Source organism: Ailuropoda melanoleuca, chromosome 10 (assembly GCF_002007445.2).
Source record: "Ailuropoda melanoleuca isolate Jingjing chromosome 10, ASM200744v2, whole genome shotgun sequence".
NCBI lineage: Eukaryota > Metazoa > Chordata > Mammalia > Carnivora > Ursidae > Ailuropoda > Ailuropoda melanoleuca.
Window position 1 is genome coordinate 61,464,775 of NC_048227.1, and position 17,002 is coordinate 61,481,776.

Sequence of the window (17,002 nt, forward strand, 5' to 3'; positions counted from 1 at the left end):
CGCGCCTGGAGGAGTGGCGTAGCCGTAAGTCACGCTGCTGTCGCAAGTCACTGGCGTCGCTACGCTCTTCTCTACACTCGAGCTAAGTTTTTCCGTCAGAAGGCCGCTCGAGGGTACTTGCGTCCCACCGTTACCATAGCGACTGGGCCTCCGGACCGTAGGTCCTGCTGCTTGCCACCATCTTTGACCTTCCGCAGCTCCGGAGGCCGCGGTAACCAGCGGGTAACTAGGCTTTGGAGTGGGATTTTAAAATGTGTGTCTTTAAAAGTGTCTATGGGCTATCAGAAGTTTAGTTCTTGTTCACAGTCTCAACACCCTGGGAGTTGGGTCAAATTCCGTTTAATCAGATTCCTCGGGACGCTCTGCTTTCGTGCGTCTGTCCAACAAGCCCTTTCTTCTAACAGAAAACAGTGTCGCTAAGCACAAAGAAACCCCAGACAGATAGGCGTGTCAGGCTACAACCGAAACTAGGCAGTTTAGACACTGACAAAAAAGCGCTTCAGAGACCCAATCAGTGTTTGTTGAAGCTGTATACTCCCGACATTAACTTCTAGGCCAGCTAGAGTGTTCAAAAGAAATCAAGACAAATATATAGCTCCAAGAAGCCTACAGTCTAAGATACATAAGAAATACTAAAACGGTTTTTGTCTTACGATACTGTGTGGTGCTGACTGTAAATTCAGTAGGATTCAGTGGGTGAGGATGTAGATCAGTAAATAGAAGTCTAGTGGAAGAGATGAAATTAAAACTAGGCATTAGATTTATGTAAATTAGATGGAAGGAAGAAGACTAAAAAATCAGACATTCCTGAAGATTACCAAGTATCAAAAACTGTCAAGCATTGAAAAACATTCTGAACTCATTGATCAATTTAGACCACATTTCAATTAAGAACTCCCCACTTTACTGAAATTAATAATTTCCACAAAATTCTGAGGAACTACAAAATCCCAGGAAGCCATCTCCATTAAATTAAAACAAAAAAAGTTAAAGTATATGTGCAATTACGTGTGGTGATTAGATCGATTAGAACACCTTATTCTTCCACCAAGACAAATAATAGTTGTTACTACATTTCTCTGATCGCTGGTAGCTTTGAAGTTGCTATGGGTGTTTTATGGTGCTTAGGCTTTTCCACATTTCCATTTGTATATTTTTAACCTTAGTACTTATATCCCTTGTGATTAATAGGCAACTTTTAATCCAGAATGTTTTGCAATTGCTAGCTTTTACTCTTAACTGCTTATTAGTGAGCATGGAGTCAGTGGGAGGTGTAGTCTGGAATCACCAACACTTCACTTCAGGTCTTGAGGTTGAAGTCCCAAAGCCTGGGGCTTCCAAAATTTGCAAAGTTTGGTCCAGTTTGTAGGCAGTGATGTTAGTTGGTCTGTGCAGTGAGTTATGGTGTCAGCTCATCTGGTGTTCTGGCTTCTGCAGGCTTTATATCTCATAGAGCACAGTTCATACATGGGAACAAGTTAAATTAAGAAAGTCCTAACAAGTCTCATTAATAACTTCAGTCTGGAGAGAATCAGACTGAGAGGCAATTCTGCTTAAGAATCAAGGCAGAGCCTTATATACCACCCATTTCAGGACCTCAGTAGAAGCAGAACGACTTTTTAGAGTTTATATTTTTCAGGAATTCACATCGAAGTCATATGTTTGAGCATAGCCTGGAGTTCAATACACTCCTGATTAGATGGACTGAGACCTCTTTTGAGATATTCAGCAAACTCAGGAGAGCAAGCAGAACCCAGACCATCCTGGAGGGTTATACACAGCTCTAGTGGAGTTATAATATACCTCCTCTGATCCAAACACAGTGAAAAAAATATAACTTACCTTTCAAACTATAGCTGTAAGTAGAAGAATTGGTTTTAGAAATGAAGAATTAGAAACGCGAAGAGGCAGACTAGAGAGCTGAAAATCAAATTAATGATGTAGATGAGAAGCTTGAGATAATCACAGAGAAAACTGAGGCAAAGGACAAAGGTATTAAAGCTTATAGAAGAGAATATATATGAAAGAGACAAAGATGGTTTGACATGAGATTAATAAGTGCCTCTGAAATAGAGAACACAGCAAACGGAAGAAGAAATGTCCTTACTGATATAAAAAATATTAAAGGAAAGAAAATCTATAGATTAAAAGGATACAGGATTAAGAATTATAGGAGGGGCGCCTGGGTGGCACAGCGTTTAAGCATCTGCCTTCGGCTCAGGGCGTGACCCCGGCGTTATGGGATCGAGCCCCACATCAAGCTCCTCCACTATGAGCCTGCTTCCTCTCCCACTCCCCCTGCTTGTGTTCCCTCTCTTGCTGGCTGTCTCTATCTCTGTCAAATAAATAAATAAAATCTTTAAAAAAAAAAGAATTATAGGAAAAGTATTAAAGTACGCTTATCATGGTGAATACTGGGTAATGTATAGAAATGTTGAATCATATTGTACATCTGAAACTAATATAACACTGTATGTTAATTATACTTCAATAAAAAAAAGGATATACCATGTTCCATGGAAAAATTTCTATAGAACAGACAACACTAGGATATATCCTGGTTAAGTTACTCAGTCTTCAGAATTAAAGAATTCTGTGGGTACCCAGGCAAGAAACAAAGGTGGTGGCAGGTCTGGGGGGTGGGATGGTGGAGAAGAAACAATTAGGGTTTGTTAGACTCATTTATAGCACATTCAGTACTGGAAGGTGTTGAAAATATATTGCAAAGTTCTGAGTGGGAATAAGATGTGTTCCAAGAAAATTATACTTCTTTGACTTCCCATGTTGTCACTTGAATATAATTAGAATTTGTGGGGGCTCTATCCATTTTTATCCCTGTTGGCACACTGCATTTCTGAGCCCATCTCCTCTCTTTCATATAGCTTGACAAACACAACCATAGCAACCAACATTTTACCAATATTGTCTTCTAACCTTTTCCACTCAAATTCAAGTTCATTAGTAAATAATCTGTCTTCTAGGTTATCACAAGAGTTTTGCAAAGGGTTTCCCCACTACATTTGCCACTAATAACGTAAATAACTATCCTTTCAGCTTCCAATAACAGTTTCTTGTCACCTGCTGCCTGACGACTATGCTAATGACTTATATTTTAGATTTTTGTTATGGCAGCTCTTAAGTCTGGACCTAAGTCTGTTTAGGTCATGATAAATTTTGCTAAGTTGTGGTAACAACTAAACCCTGAATCTCAGGGGTGTAAAACAATAAAGGTTTATATTTTTGCACATGATCCATATCTTTTGGTAGGTCTCTGTGGTTGTGCTTTATATTTATCTCACTCTGGCACCTGGGTTGCTGAACTATCACTATTTGGTACATTCTTGGCTTTTGTGGCAGAGAGAAAGACAACTCAAGAGGATCTTGCACTGCATTTAATGGCTGTTGTTAACTCACTGTCCAAAACTAGTCACATGGGCTCTGAGTAATCATAGGGGGCCAGGAATTGCAATTTCCGGAAGGCAGAAAGCCAGAAATATTTGATGAACAACATTTATAAGTACGTTACAAGCATTCTCAGACATGATATTAGAATACAGCATTTCCTCTCCTTGAGTATGGACTAGACCTAGTAACTTCTTTCTGATGAACAGAGCTCACACACAGCCCAGCAGCCATCCTGAGTTGGGGAGACAGAACTGAAAATTCTATGGGACCAAGGCAGCTAGAATTTTCAGAGCCAGAGAGGAGTGAGTGTATTGAGAAAGCTCTGGAGATCTTCAGGGAATTTCTGAGCCTTAAACTAAGTACTGATCAATATATGTATGTGGGTAAACTACCTGAGACTGAGGAATGAACCACTGGGAAGAAGCAGGCAGAACAATTTTGGGGGTTCACACAAGGCTGAGACTAGTTTACATTCCCAGTATCTTTAGTGGAAGAGCCCTGTAATATCTGGGAGTGTTGAGTACAGTAAGGATATTGCCTCAGTAGGGGAGAGAAATTAGCCATAGATGAAAGGCTGTTCTCATCTAGCCCAGGAAAAGTGTAAAATCAAGCCTCCAAAGAGCCAAGCTATTTCCAAGTAACTGTGTTCCAGATAAAAACTTGAAAGTGCTTAGAGGACTAAAAATAAAATCCAGTCTTCAACAACGTAAAAATCACGATGTCTGGCATCAGATGAAAAATTGCAAGATAGGCAAAGATGTAGAAAACACTCCATACGAGGTTAAAAGGAATCAGTAAAAGCAAACCAAGAAATGGCACAAATGAAAGAATTGTAGAAGAGGACATTAAAATAATATAAATATACTCCATATTTTCAAGAAGGCAGAAGGAAGCATGGAAAGATTAAGAAGAGATAAATATAAAAGACCCAAGTCATACATCTAGAAATAAAAAAGAATGCAATGTCTAAGATGAAAAGTACACTGGATGGAATTAAGAGCAGATTAGACGTTGTAAATGAAAAGAGTAATGAACTTAAAGATTTAACAGTAGAAATTATTCAAAGTAGAACCAAAAGAGAATAAAAAAGGATCAGTGAGGTATGGGACAACTTCAAACAGCTTTTTATACAGTAATTGGAGTTCCAGAAGGAGGAAACAAAAACATACTTGAAGAGATAATATCTGAAAAGTTTTCATGTGTGATAAAAACTGTGAACCCACAGACCCAAGAAGCTCAATGAAACTTTAGACGCAGAAAACAGGAATAAAACCACACCAAGCACATTATATTCAAATTAATACCAGCGACTAAGAAAAATATTAAAAGCACCCAGAGGAAAAAAGACACACTACATGTAGAGGAACAAAGTTAAGAATAAAAGCAGACTTAGAAACAATGCAAGTCAGAGAATTGGAGCAAAATCTTTAAGTACTTAAAAAGAGCCCCACAAAACAAAACTGTTGACAGGGTTTTATACTCAGCAAAAATATTGTTCAAAAATGGAGATGAAAAAAGTGGAGGTGAAGTAAAAACATACAAAAACGGAATGAATTGATTGCTAGTAGACTAGAACTGTTAAATGAAAATCTTCATTCAGATAAAAGGAAAATGATGTTGGAGGGAAATCTGGACCTACTGAAGGGGATCAAGACGACTGAAAATGATAAATATGTGGGCAAACATAAAAGAGTTCACTTGTTTTTAAATTTTTCTTTAAAAACAGTTGCTTAAAGAGAAACTTGTGGGGTTTATAATATATGTAGAAGTAAAATGTATGATAAAATAATACAGAAGTGGAAGGTTCTTTTGGTGTATGTGAAGTGGCATAATGTTATTTAAGGCAAACAGAAAAGTTAAAAATGTGTACTATAAACTCTGAAGGAACCAAAGAGAAAACAAAAAGTTGTAAAGCAATAAGCCAATAATGAAGATAGAATAGATTCATAAAATATACTCAGGTGTGTCAAAAGAACAGAATAAGAAAAAAGGGAAAAAAGAACAGATAGCACAAATAGAATACAAATAGCAAGACGGCATACAAATTCAGTTATATCTGTCATATTAAATGTAGATAATTGAAACATGCTAATTAAAAGTCAGAGATCATCAGAGTAGATAAGAAAAAGCAAGAGTCAACTATATACTGTTTATAAGAAAACCACGTTGACTCTAAAGACCAGATAGGTGAAAAATAAAAAGACAGGAAAAGATACATTATACTAAAATTAATGAATAGAAAGTATCTATATAAATTTCAGACAAAGTAGATTTCAGAGCACAGAATATTACTAGAGATAAAGAAGGATAGTTTTTAATAATAAAGGTATCGATTCATTAGGAGGACATAACACTATTAAATATTTAGGTACCTAATATTAGAGCTTCAAAATATGTGAAGCAAAAACTGGCAGAATAGAAAGGAGAGACAGATACATTCATAATTATATTTGGAGATTTCAACATCCTTATTTCAATAATTGATTAAGTAGAATACAGGAAGTCAGTAAGAATGCAGAAGACTTGAACAACTCTGTCAACCAAGTAATTACAGTGATAGAACCCTTCACTCAGTGACAGCAGAATATACATTCTTTTCAAGAGTATGTGGAACTTATCAAGGTAGTCCATATTCCGACTGTAAGCAAGTCTCAATAAACATAAAAGAATTAGAAGTATACAAAGAATGTTCTCTGCCAACAATGGAATCTAAGAAATCAATAAAGGAGAACTAGCTAGAATATTTTCATATATTTGAAAACAAAATAACACTGTTCTAAATAACTCATAGGTCAAAGAAGAAACCAAGAGGGAAAATTTTAACTGAAGGTAATGAAAATACAACATTTCAAAATTTGTGGAATGAATCTCAAGTAGTGCTTTGATGGATATTTATAGAATTAAATGCTTATATCAAGAAGGTAGGTCTCAAATCAATGATCTGGGCTTCCTTTTTAAGATACTAGAAAAAGAGAAACAGATTAAGTCCAAAGTAAACAGAAAAAGGAAATACTAAAGATTGGAGAAGAAATCAAGTAGAAAACAGACAACAGAGAAAAATCAATGAAACCTAATACGTTTCCTGAAAGAGTAAAAGTCTTTTGTGAGCTTCCTTGCTCATAAAGTCTTTAACTTGGGTTTATGTTCCTGCTTGGTTTAGCCTCTACTTATTTCTCTGACCTTATTTCTTTCTTATTTTCTCTACTATGGTTATGCTGGCCTTTCATATTTTCTGTTGTCTTCTCTGCTGGCACATGATCTTTGCACATGCTGTTTTCTCTGTTTGCCCCATCCTCAACTGTCTCAATGTTTTTACTTCCCACCCATTTTCACCTAGTTAATGTCTACTTGTTCTTTAGACTCCGATTTGATATCCTAGTGTAGGACATAGACTACCCTAACCTGTAAACTCTACTAGGATAGACACTGTGTTTGTTTCGCTTAATGTTTTATCTTCTGCACTTAACATATGTCTGACTCATGGTGGATTCTCAGCAAATATTTGTTGTACGAATGAATTATTCCTAGTAATAGATCTATTGTCTTAGGATATGACAAGTTCAAGCATTACTCCTTTTCTGTGTCTCATGGATCGATATTCTGAGGATTAAAAGATTATTATTACTCTCAGGTTTATAAGGATTAAGAGAGAATATTTAGAGATTTCACCATCTCCAGCACCCCTCCCCCAACATCTACACTCCACATATTCATCCATTTCTCTGTGAAGATCTGCTGGAGAGTCAAGTTCATTTTGTGATGTATTATTACTCTAGTGCTAGAAAGTTTCATCATTAAGGCTACTGTTTGGTTTATTTCATTGTATCCCTCATACCAAAAAAAAGAAACTTGGTGCAACTTGTGCCAAATAGCCAGTTAAAAATCATAGTAAATTAGAGGAATTTATGAATACTTCACATGCAGATACTTCACTTTGTTGTTTAAAAATATATCAATGATTAGGGGTGCCTGGGTGGCACAGCGGTTAAGCGTCTGCCTTTGGCTCAGGGCATGATCCTGGCGTTATGGGATCGAGCCCCACATCAGGCTCCTCTGCTATGAGCCTGCTTCTTCCTCTCCCACTCCCCCTGCTTGTGCTCCCTCTCTTGCTGGCTGTCTCTATCTCTGTCAAATAAATAAATAAAATCTTTAAAAAAAAATATATCGATGACTAAAAAGTGAAATCAGTGCTTCAACACTGATTTCAAGAATTATACACAAAGATAAAAGAATGTGTGCTGATGGAATTTTTGTATCTCAGACATTGGCTTTATTACATATTAGATTTTTGTTCCTCAAAACAACTCTATGATGTAGAAATTCATACCATTTTTTCAGGCAAACTTTTAGTGATTTGCTCAAAGTCTCAGAGTTAACATGGTATTAAAATTCAAACCTAATTCTCATGTCAAAACCTATTGTTTTCCCACAGCCATCTCCACTAGAAAATGTAAACTATTAAAAATTTTTGCCATCCTAAGGATCAAATGTTTAGGTCCTAATGATACATTAGCTAACAATGGCTAGCAATTATTTCAGTTTGTCTAACTATGACACAGTCAGTTAAATGGTTTCTCTAAGCCAAAATTGTGATCAACTATTCACACATAGCACCCTAGGAAGAAAAAGAAGGTAAAGGTAAGATTTTGTCTAACATCAACTTAGTTATGTAAAATGCCAACTTCCTGTCATGTAAATCATATGAAAACAAAACAGTGGGGACTTAGAAAATGTGGGTAGTAAAAAAGGTTTTCATTAAATAAAAAAAATGCTTTGTGTCGTTTAATAGTTTGTCACCAACTCTGAAAATGGGAAAAAAAAAAGATTAGCTAAAGAGAAATGTTCTGGCTTAAAGATATACTTTAGTATAACATTCAATGAGGTGAGCTCTTGCTACAGAAGTTGGGGCAGGGAGGGCAGTCCAGAAGATAAGTTTCATCTTGTTGCTGGGGCTATGAACTATGAGACATTTTATTCTTTAGCAGATACGAACCTATATGAAGGGATTCTGATGTCATAATTTTTGGGTGTCACTGGGACATTTGATCATCATTCCTTTGGCGGAGATGGTACAAACAGAGGAGGGCCTCAGTGTCCAGAGAACAGAACAAGAGGACAGTACAAGATGTATTCTTATTTTCTCAATTGTCTTTATTTCTGTCATTTGGGAATTTAAAGGTTCTTGAGGAAATAGAAGAGGTAGTCCAGGTATTAGGGAGAAGATATAAAGAATCCCACGTAGGAAGAGTCATAGCGAAATTTGTAAAGGGGCAGTTTGAGGACTTTGGTGTGGGATGAGGTCATAGTTAGATTGGATTGATTTGTATTAATAGTTAAGGGAAAACTGGAATATGCAAATAATGAAAATGGGATATAAAGTGAGAATCTCTTGATTTTGTACATATTAGACTGTAGGTTTAGAATATAAGTTCATTCATAGATTAAAATATTTCATATCATTGGAGAATAAGGCTGTGATAAGAATAAGACTGTCAAACTTTAGAGACAATTCTTTTCTGAGTTTCAGCTTGCTGCTGGAGCTATGAATTTTGACATTTTATTCTTTAGCAGGTAGGAAACTATGTGAAAGAATCTTCTGATGTAATAATTTCTGGGTGTCACTGGAACATTTGATCATCATTCCTTTGGCAATTCCAGCCTTCTATGGAATGTCAGTAGAAGCAGTTGATTTATTCACCTCTACAGGAATCAGACTCAGCCTATTTTGGTAAGTCTATGTATCCTTGATAAAATTAACTAAAACTTAATACCTACATATATTAGATAATTTTTCTAAACCATAGATTTTATTGTAGTTTTACTAACTTGTCATTGAGCATACCACTTTTTTCCTTGATAAAGGAAACATAATAAAGACCATTATATATAGTATTCAAATTCCTAAACTGTAATAATTTAGTTTTATTATTACCACAATAAACACTTACTTATTAGGCATAGAATACTGTTCTAGGCATAAAAAACAGTTATAAGGCACACTTCATTTTTCCTGTCTTTTGTTGAACACATGTAAATTGATACAAAATAGTTATTAGCTACTGTTTGCCAGCCACTGTTCTAGGTATTCACGATTCAGTCAGTGGTGACAAAAATAGGCATGAAATTGGGGGGGGGCAATGATTAAGCAAAAACATTTACAAAAAATTAGGGTGCTGGTTCTCAAGAGGGGTGATTTCTTCCCCTTCTCCACCAGGGAACATTTGGCAACTTCTGGAGACATTTTTGATTGTTGCGAGTTTGGGGGTGGGGTGCTCTTGGCATGTGGTAGGTGGAGGCCTTGATGCTGCAAAACATCTGCAAAGCACAGGCCAACTTCTTCTCTCCCCAACAAAAAACTATCTGGCCCCAAATGCGCGTAGTGTCACAGTTGAGAAATCCTGAATTAGAGTGATAACTGTTGCAAAGCCAAAATAGAGAGTGCTATGAAAACTTCTACAATGGAGTGGTTATGGAAGGCTTCTCTGAGCAAGTGAAATGTAAATTCAGACTTAATGAATGAGTTGGGCCTAGCAAGTAAGGAGTGGGGAGCAGTGGGCTGGGGAAGAGTTCCCAGTAGAGCCACTAGTAGCCAGTAAAGAGCTTATTTTGTACAGTTGTGTGTGTGTGTGTGTGTGTGTGTCTATGTATATCATACTTACCGTGTGTCTCACATATACATTATGTCGTGTGTCTGTGTGTACATATATTTAATAATGCCCAGTAGCATCTGCTGGGACTAATAGTTAACATTGAGCATTAACTATGTGTTAGGCACTGCATTTTATGTCTAAGCTTATTTAATCCTCACTATTACCCTGAAAGGAGATACCGTTATTCCCAATTTATCCTTGAGAAGCGTACTTGGTTAAGTACCTTGCTTAGGATTACATAGTCTGTCCAACTCTCCCACTTTCTTAACTATTGCGCTGTAAATGGAGAGAGGTGGGGGAGATGAATGATCATCAGGAATAGGGTTAATGGAAGCTGTCACGGAGGAGGCTCGGCTCGGCTATACTTGTGAGGAAAAGAAGGGCTTAGCAGAGAGGCAGTGAGGAGTGGAAGTAGGGGCTCAAGCTTGTTGATTGTAACACCCATTTCAAGCAAACTGTTTTGTTGTTGTTTTTTTCCACACAGCAGAAATAGACTTCAATAATGTTGACCATAAGGCACAGTTTACTTCTACCATCTAATGGCTGTTTTATATTTGTTGCTAGACTTCAAATTGTATGTAAGGGCGAGTTGTGTAATATACCATTTATATGCTTTTATAGATATTTTAAAATGTCATTTTCAGAATGTTTCTAAATACCTATGACAAAATAATAACATTAAAGTCTCCAAAGAACTTTTTGAAGACAACTCAGCCCCATGCCATTATTTTAACTTTCTAATCTAGGTTTTCAGTGAATTATGCCTTTTCGGTTTGGGACCCAGCCAAGGAGGTTTCCAGTGGAAGGAGGAGATTCTTCAACTGGGCTGGACTCTGGGCTGAGCTCCAGTGCTGCCTGTAATGGGAAAGAGATGTCACCAACTAGGTAAGGTCTGCTCATCCTGATGACCGAGGAAATGCGTAATGGCTATTATCAATAGAAGCTTTAGTTGATGTTCAATATCAGAAAGAAAAAAGTCCAGGACCGTTAGTTAATATTAGCAAACGTTGTTATTAAATTAGTATTAGCAGATTAAATTAGTATTAGTATTCCAGATTCTTAACACAGTTTGTTTTTGGTACCTCTGTCTCAGTGATAGACCAATTCTTTCTTTCTTTTTTTTTTTTTTTTGGTACATTTTTAGCTAGATTGTTGTTTTGTTTTTGTTGTTGATAGTTACAAGAAAGATAACATTCATTTAAACAAGCAAATCTTTAGGGCTACTATATGCTAGGCATAAAGCTACAAATATGAAGAAGACCCCCATCTCAGATTTAGTGTCACTTTGGCTTTGATTTGATTTTTAGCAGAGAGATGGTAATATAGAGTATGAATGTTTTATAGAACAAAATCACTTTCTGCAAATTGAAGAAAAGTGGAACAAATAGGATTTGTTCCACTTTTCTGCGGCTTACCATAGCAAAACATCAAATACTACATTGTTAGATTTCTCACATCTTGGAAATTTTTAGAACACAGATTTGAGCTTAATGAGGCAGGTACTTAAAAAAAATCAGAGTTATTCAAGGATGTAGTACTATTTTGGGAAATACTAATCACTCGTCTTTAGAAATATCTGAAGTTAGGTGATTATCTGGTGGGAATGTTGGAACAGAAATTCAAGCACTAGATGTATTTTTGGACTAGATGTCATTTAAAGATTCTTTTAAACCTGAGATTCAATCAACATTTGAATAGTATATGGAATAGTATGTTCAGTTTTATATTTTTCCACAAATATTGTAGTTTTTAGATCTCAATTGGAGTGATTGCATAAATTGCCATAGTATTATCACTATGTTTACAACTATGCACTTCCCTCCCACCTTTTTTTGCCATTTAGCAATCACTGCATACCTTTCAAAATGATAATCTAGAGGGTTATTTTATATTTATGAATTTCCTGTGACTAAATGTATGGCAACAGCCACAATTTCTTTGCAACTTAAGTCTAAAATGGCTCATCAGTGCCACGGTGTTATAATTATATTGTGACATTCAAAGATTTCAAAAATGATTTAAAACAGTTGATATGCAAACTTTGCTGCTCTGAAAAAATTTCCCTTTTAGTATCTAACCACATGTCATTTGCTCTTTTATTCAGGCAACTCCGAAGATGCCCTGGAAGTCATTGCCTTACAATAACTGATGTTCCTATCACTGTCTATGCAACAATGCGAAAGCCACCCGCACAAAGCAGCAAGGAAATGCATCCTAAATAGCATCATTAAGCCTTTTGTAGAGGTCTGACTAGGTCAAGGGTAATGGGCCAGTATCATCTTATGATCTGATAAACAAATAAAAGTGGTGGCACCTTTGGATGATGACAATAGTGGAAATATTTTCTTTTAGTAGGAAAACACACAATATCGTCTGTAAAATATGTAGTGATAAGCCATCAGTTATGTTTGATAGATAAGACAGAATAATATTTCACAATTAGAAAGTACTTTAGAGATCATTTTGCTCACAGTGGATCATTAATATCAATAATTCAAGATGAAGGTTAATCCACCTTGATTATCAATCATGAAAGCCCTGTTCTAAATACTTAATGTGTTTTAGGCTGGTTTTCTTTGTTTATATTTGGGTTGCCACTTAGCTGAATCCTTTCACTTGAATACCCTAAGCCAGTTTCTGGCTTGATATCTTTTTTTTTTTTAAAGATTTTATTTATTTATTTGACACAAAGAGAGCGAGAGAGAGCAAGAGAGGAGCACAAGTAGGGGGAATGGCAGGCAGAGGGAGAGGGAGAAGCAGGCTCTTCACTGAGCAAGGAGCCTGAGGCAGGGCTCAATCCCAGGACCCTGGGATCATGACCTGAGCGGAAGGCAGATGCTTAACTGAACTGAGCCACCTAGGCATCCCAATAAATTGTAAACCTTAGAGTTATCTCTAAAAACAAACAATAACAGAGAGCTAATACCCAATAGTAGAGATAAAATGGACTAAATACCACTCAATCCTAAAGAAGGCAGGAAAATGGGAAAAAGGAAACAAAGATAATGAATTTAAGCCAAATTATATTGATATTTATATTAATTACAAAAGGTCTAAATACTTCAATGAATAGGCAGAGATCCTCTGATTGGCTAGAAAAGAAGATACTATCTACTTGAACTTACTTTAAATACTAAGAGACACGTAAGTTAAAAATATGAGAGGTAAAAATATATATACCATGTAAACATTTATCAAAAGAAAGTTGGAATAGCCTATATTAATTATAGACAAGACAATTTTAGAACAAAGAATACTACCAGGAATAAAGAGAGGCATTTCATAATGTTAAAATGGTTATAACAATTTTAAGTGTTTATGCAGAGCTTTGAAGTATATGAATCAAAAACTGATAAAATTGAAAAGAAACAATTTTATAGTTGCAGATTTCAACATCTTTCAACAACTGGAAGAAGAATGATAGTATAGCAGAGACTGTACATTCTTTTCAAGTACACATGGAAAACTCACCAAGAATAGACACACTGTAGGCAACAAGGCAAGTCTCAATAAACTGAAAAATAGGCAAAATATGCAGAGTATGCAAGTATATTCCACAGTAGAATTAAGTTAGAAATCAATAGAAAAATATCCAGAGAATCTCCAAATATTTGGATACTTAAATGACAGGTTTTCAAATAACCCATGAATAAAGAAATGGCAGGAGAAATTAGAAGAGTATGTTGAGCTGAATGAAAATGGAAACACAACATATCAAAATGGATGGCGTACAGTTGAAGAGTGCTTAGGAAACATTAAATTCTTCCATTAGAAAAAAATCTCAAGAAAATGATCTAAGCTTTCACCTTAAGAAAACAGAAAAGATGGGCAAACAAAACCCAAAAGAGGCAGTAAGAAAGAAATAATAAAGACCAGAGATCAATAAAATAAAAATAAATAATAGAGAAAAATCAATGAAACCAAAAGCTGGTACTTTGAAAAGATCGATAGAATCGATAAACCTCTAAACAGAATTATCAGGAAAAAAAGACACAAACTACTGATATCAGGAATGAGAATAGAGACATTACTGTAGATCATAAAGACATATTAAAAGGATAAACCAGTAAGTTTTTTACCAGTATGAATTCTTTATTCTTCTAAAGCCTCTGCCTTGAGTAAATGGCTGCTTACATTGCTTACATTGTTAGATATGGGCTTTCTGTGAGGGACTATAAACAGGTTTGGGGGCATCATGCTTTCATAACCTTCCTCCAGGATGACATCAGCTCATTAGTCATTCATCTTTAGATGTGATCATTTTAAAACATANCCCCCCCACCCCATCCCACCCCGCACCTGCCACCTGGGCCATTCTGCCCCCTAGCAGTGTCCTCTGGGGATGATGTCCTCTGGTGTTGTGAAGTTTAAAAACGGAGTGGCCTTATCCATGTAGCCAAACTTCTTCCCTACTTTTCAGGACTTGAAAGGTTACCAAAGATCTGAGGGAGTACTTTTTGTCTCTCTGGTGGGCTGTACCATTTTTTCCCTGTTCTACCCCTACAATCTCAGCAATCAGGGATCCCTGGGGCTCAGGGGATCCCAAGCGGAGAATCAATACCAGATTTTTTTCCCCTCAAGAGTCCCAGGCACTTTACAAGTGACTGCACTGGGAGGTAAGGTGAGGAGGGATAACTTTTATGGAAATTCTGCTTTCCTGAAATTCACTCAGCAAATATTTATTGAACATAAACCTAGGTGTCAGGTGCTATTCCATTGCCCTTACAACACATCAGTGAATAACACAGACACAATTTCATGGAGTTTACATTCTGGATGGTGCCTCATTTTGTTGCCCTTCTAGCCTTTTTATATAGACCGTGTGTGTGTGTGTGCGTGTGTGTGTGTGTGTGCGTGCGCGATATTGGGGGATTGTCATGTTACATTGCTGGTTGTGCTGAAATGGCTTCTCTGAGTTAGTCCTAAAGGAGAAGGGATTGACTTCACACTTCAAAAGTGATATATTTACTGTTTTATGGTCCCAGCTATGGGCTGTAGTCACAGATTAAAAGAAATAGAAAAGACTCTACCTGACACCCTCTACTACTATGTTACATACAAGGATGTGGGGGCCCAGAGAACAAATAGATCCCAGTGTCTTCTGAAATACATTCCCCTACAAACTCCAGGCTGACAACTGAGTGGCGGACTCTAGACAACGGGCAGGTAGATGTATCATTCTACATCTAGAGAGTGGGAAATGCTAAGTTCTTTTTCCTTCTTTTTTAAAAGTGCGTGTTTATACATGTGTGTTAAACATTTAAAACCATACTTTCAAATAGTTTTATTTTGGCTTCAGCCTCTACTGCTAAGTCCTTGATTCTTTCATGTTTCCCAGTTCAGAATTTTAAGAGAAAATATCTGATGATTTGAATTCATCTTCACACACCACCAGATAATGGGATGTGGCGTCACTGGGAAGCTATAGTACAGTATTCTTGTCCAATCAGCTGTAGTCATGACAAGAGGAGGTGGGACACAGGCCTAAATAGGGCTCTTCCTTCAAACTGGGGCTATGGGAGGCCTCTTCATTGTGAAAGGGCTCTGAACTGGCAGGGACCAAAACAATAATTGGTCAAAATTACTGTGAGCACCCAACCCATATTTCTCTATATGAAATCCCGATATACTATGTTTAAAAGAAAAAAAAATGACTTTTTTTCTCCCTAGACAGAAGATGAAAGAAGATGGAATCCCATCTAAGAGCTGAATCAGGCTCTTAAGAATGGCAAATTCGGCTTCAGGTCATCGTGTGGTGGTCAGGAGTTATATGGGTAAGTAGATTCAGTAGACTCTAATTTGTCAAGTATAAGAATGTGAAATACTAACACTGCAAAGTGGCTTTGTAAATTGTGGAGAAGTCTATATATGTGAGTCTATATATGTGAGTCCATGTGCATGCGTGCAGGAACCACTAAGTAGGTCCAGACAGGGTCTGCAGCTGGGCTGGTTTTGTTTACTTTGTGCTATTGCTGAGAACGAGGAACTAGGTGGCCCTCTAGGATGCTTCTGGAAAATCTTTTAAAAAACAAAATGGTAGGGAGTTTCAGAACCACTTCTTCCTGTTTGGGTCTGATGGAGGGAATATTATGACGGTGCAGTGTGTTTTGAGCACTGGTTCAATCTGTACTTGTTAAGGCTCTAGACTCTTGGATTCAGAGTTTTTGTTTAGATGTCACATATGTTTAGAAGGTTTTGTTTGGTCAGCCTGGTATTGTGGTTGCTGTTGCTTTAATTTAATTTGTTACCAGCAGAAACTCAGGCCATTCCAAACAGCCCAAATTTTACATTTCCAGCTTCTGTTGGAAATTCTGGTCCTTTAAGACTTGTGTTCTTTCATGGTGAGAGTCAGCTGAGTTGAGCATCTGCCGGCTTTCTAGATAAGCCTGGCAAGTGCCCTCTTGATTTTTTCAGTCAGACCCTGCCAGCTTTACTCCTTTATGGTAACTCTCTGGCTCTATAAGCATTTGGGTTTGTGACTCCAGGTTTAGAGGACAACTGATAGCTGGCAGATAGTTCTCTGGAGGCAGGAAGCAAGGGGCTAATCATGCTGCCCCTTGTTTTGAAACCTGGTTCTTTGGCCTAGCTGAATGACAGCCGGCAATATATCCCTAACTTTTCTAAGTCTCAAGTTTCTCATCTCTGAATGCCACCTCATAGAATTAATGTAATGATCAAATCAACTTTAGCTTCTCATGGAGGTTGGCATACAGTTATTCATCTATGAATTGATATTATTATAGGGGAATATATATATATATATATATATATAATTTACATATATATTTTCCCCCAAGGTCAGAGATTATTTTATTCCCTTAGTAATTCCTCAGAATATTTTATGCCCTCTTCCCTTACCCCTAAAAGTTATTCCTTTTACATATCCTTAATCCTATTCTGTGAGGGCCTATTTTCTCTCATTCTGTCTTCAATGTTGATTATCTTTT

At 36.8% G+C, this 17,002-nt stretch overlaps 1 protein-coding gene across 4 annotated transcripts; it reads left to right on the plus strand.

Annotated features, from left to right (window-relative positions):
* Positions 1-86: 86 nt before the first annotated feature.
* FAM229B (family with sequence similarity 229 member B) lies at positions 87-12,382 on the plus strand. Of its 4 annotated transcripts, none has more exons than XM_034669612.1 (4): positions 87-222; positions 8,977-9,133; positions 10,802-10,940; positions 12,160-12,382. In XM_034669612.1, exons 3-4 carry the CDS (start codon positions 10,816-10,818, stop codon positions 12,275-12,277), a joined length of 243 nt encoding a protein of 80 aa, XP_034525503.1. In that variant the 5' UTR covers positions 87-222; positions 8,977-9,133; positions 10,802-10,815; the 3' UTR covers positions 12,278-12,382. The 4 variants fall into 4 exon arrangements, with proteins under 4 accessions (XP_034525503.1, XP_011220557.1, XP_011220555.1 ...); XM_011222255.3 differs by having other exon boundaries at positions 88-222; positions 8,974-9,133; XM_011222253.3 differs by having other exon boundaries at positions 88-211; positions 8,974-9,133.
* Positions 12,383-17,002: the final 4,620 nt, after the last annotated feature.

Coding starts and splice junctions, on each gene's coding strand:
- FAM229B (XM_034669612.1), top strand. CDS start 10,816: ATGCCTTTTCGGTTTGGGACCCAGCCAAGGAGGTTTCCAGTGGAAGGA. Junction 10,941..12,159: donor AAAGAGATGTCACCAACTAG/GTAAGGTCTGCT, acceptor TCTTTTATTCAG/GCAACTCCGAAGATGCCCTG.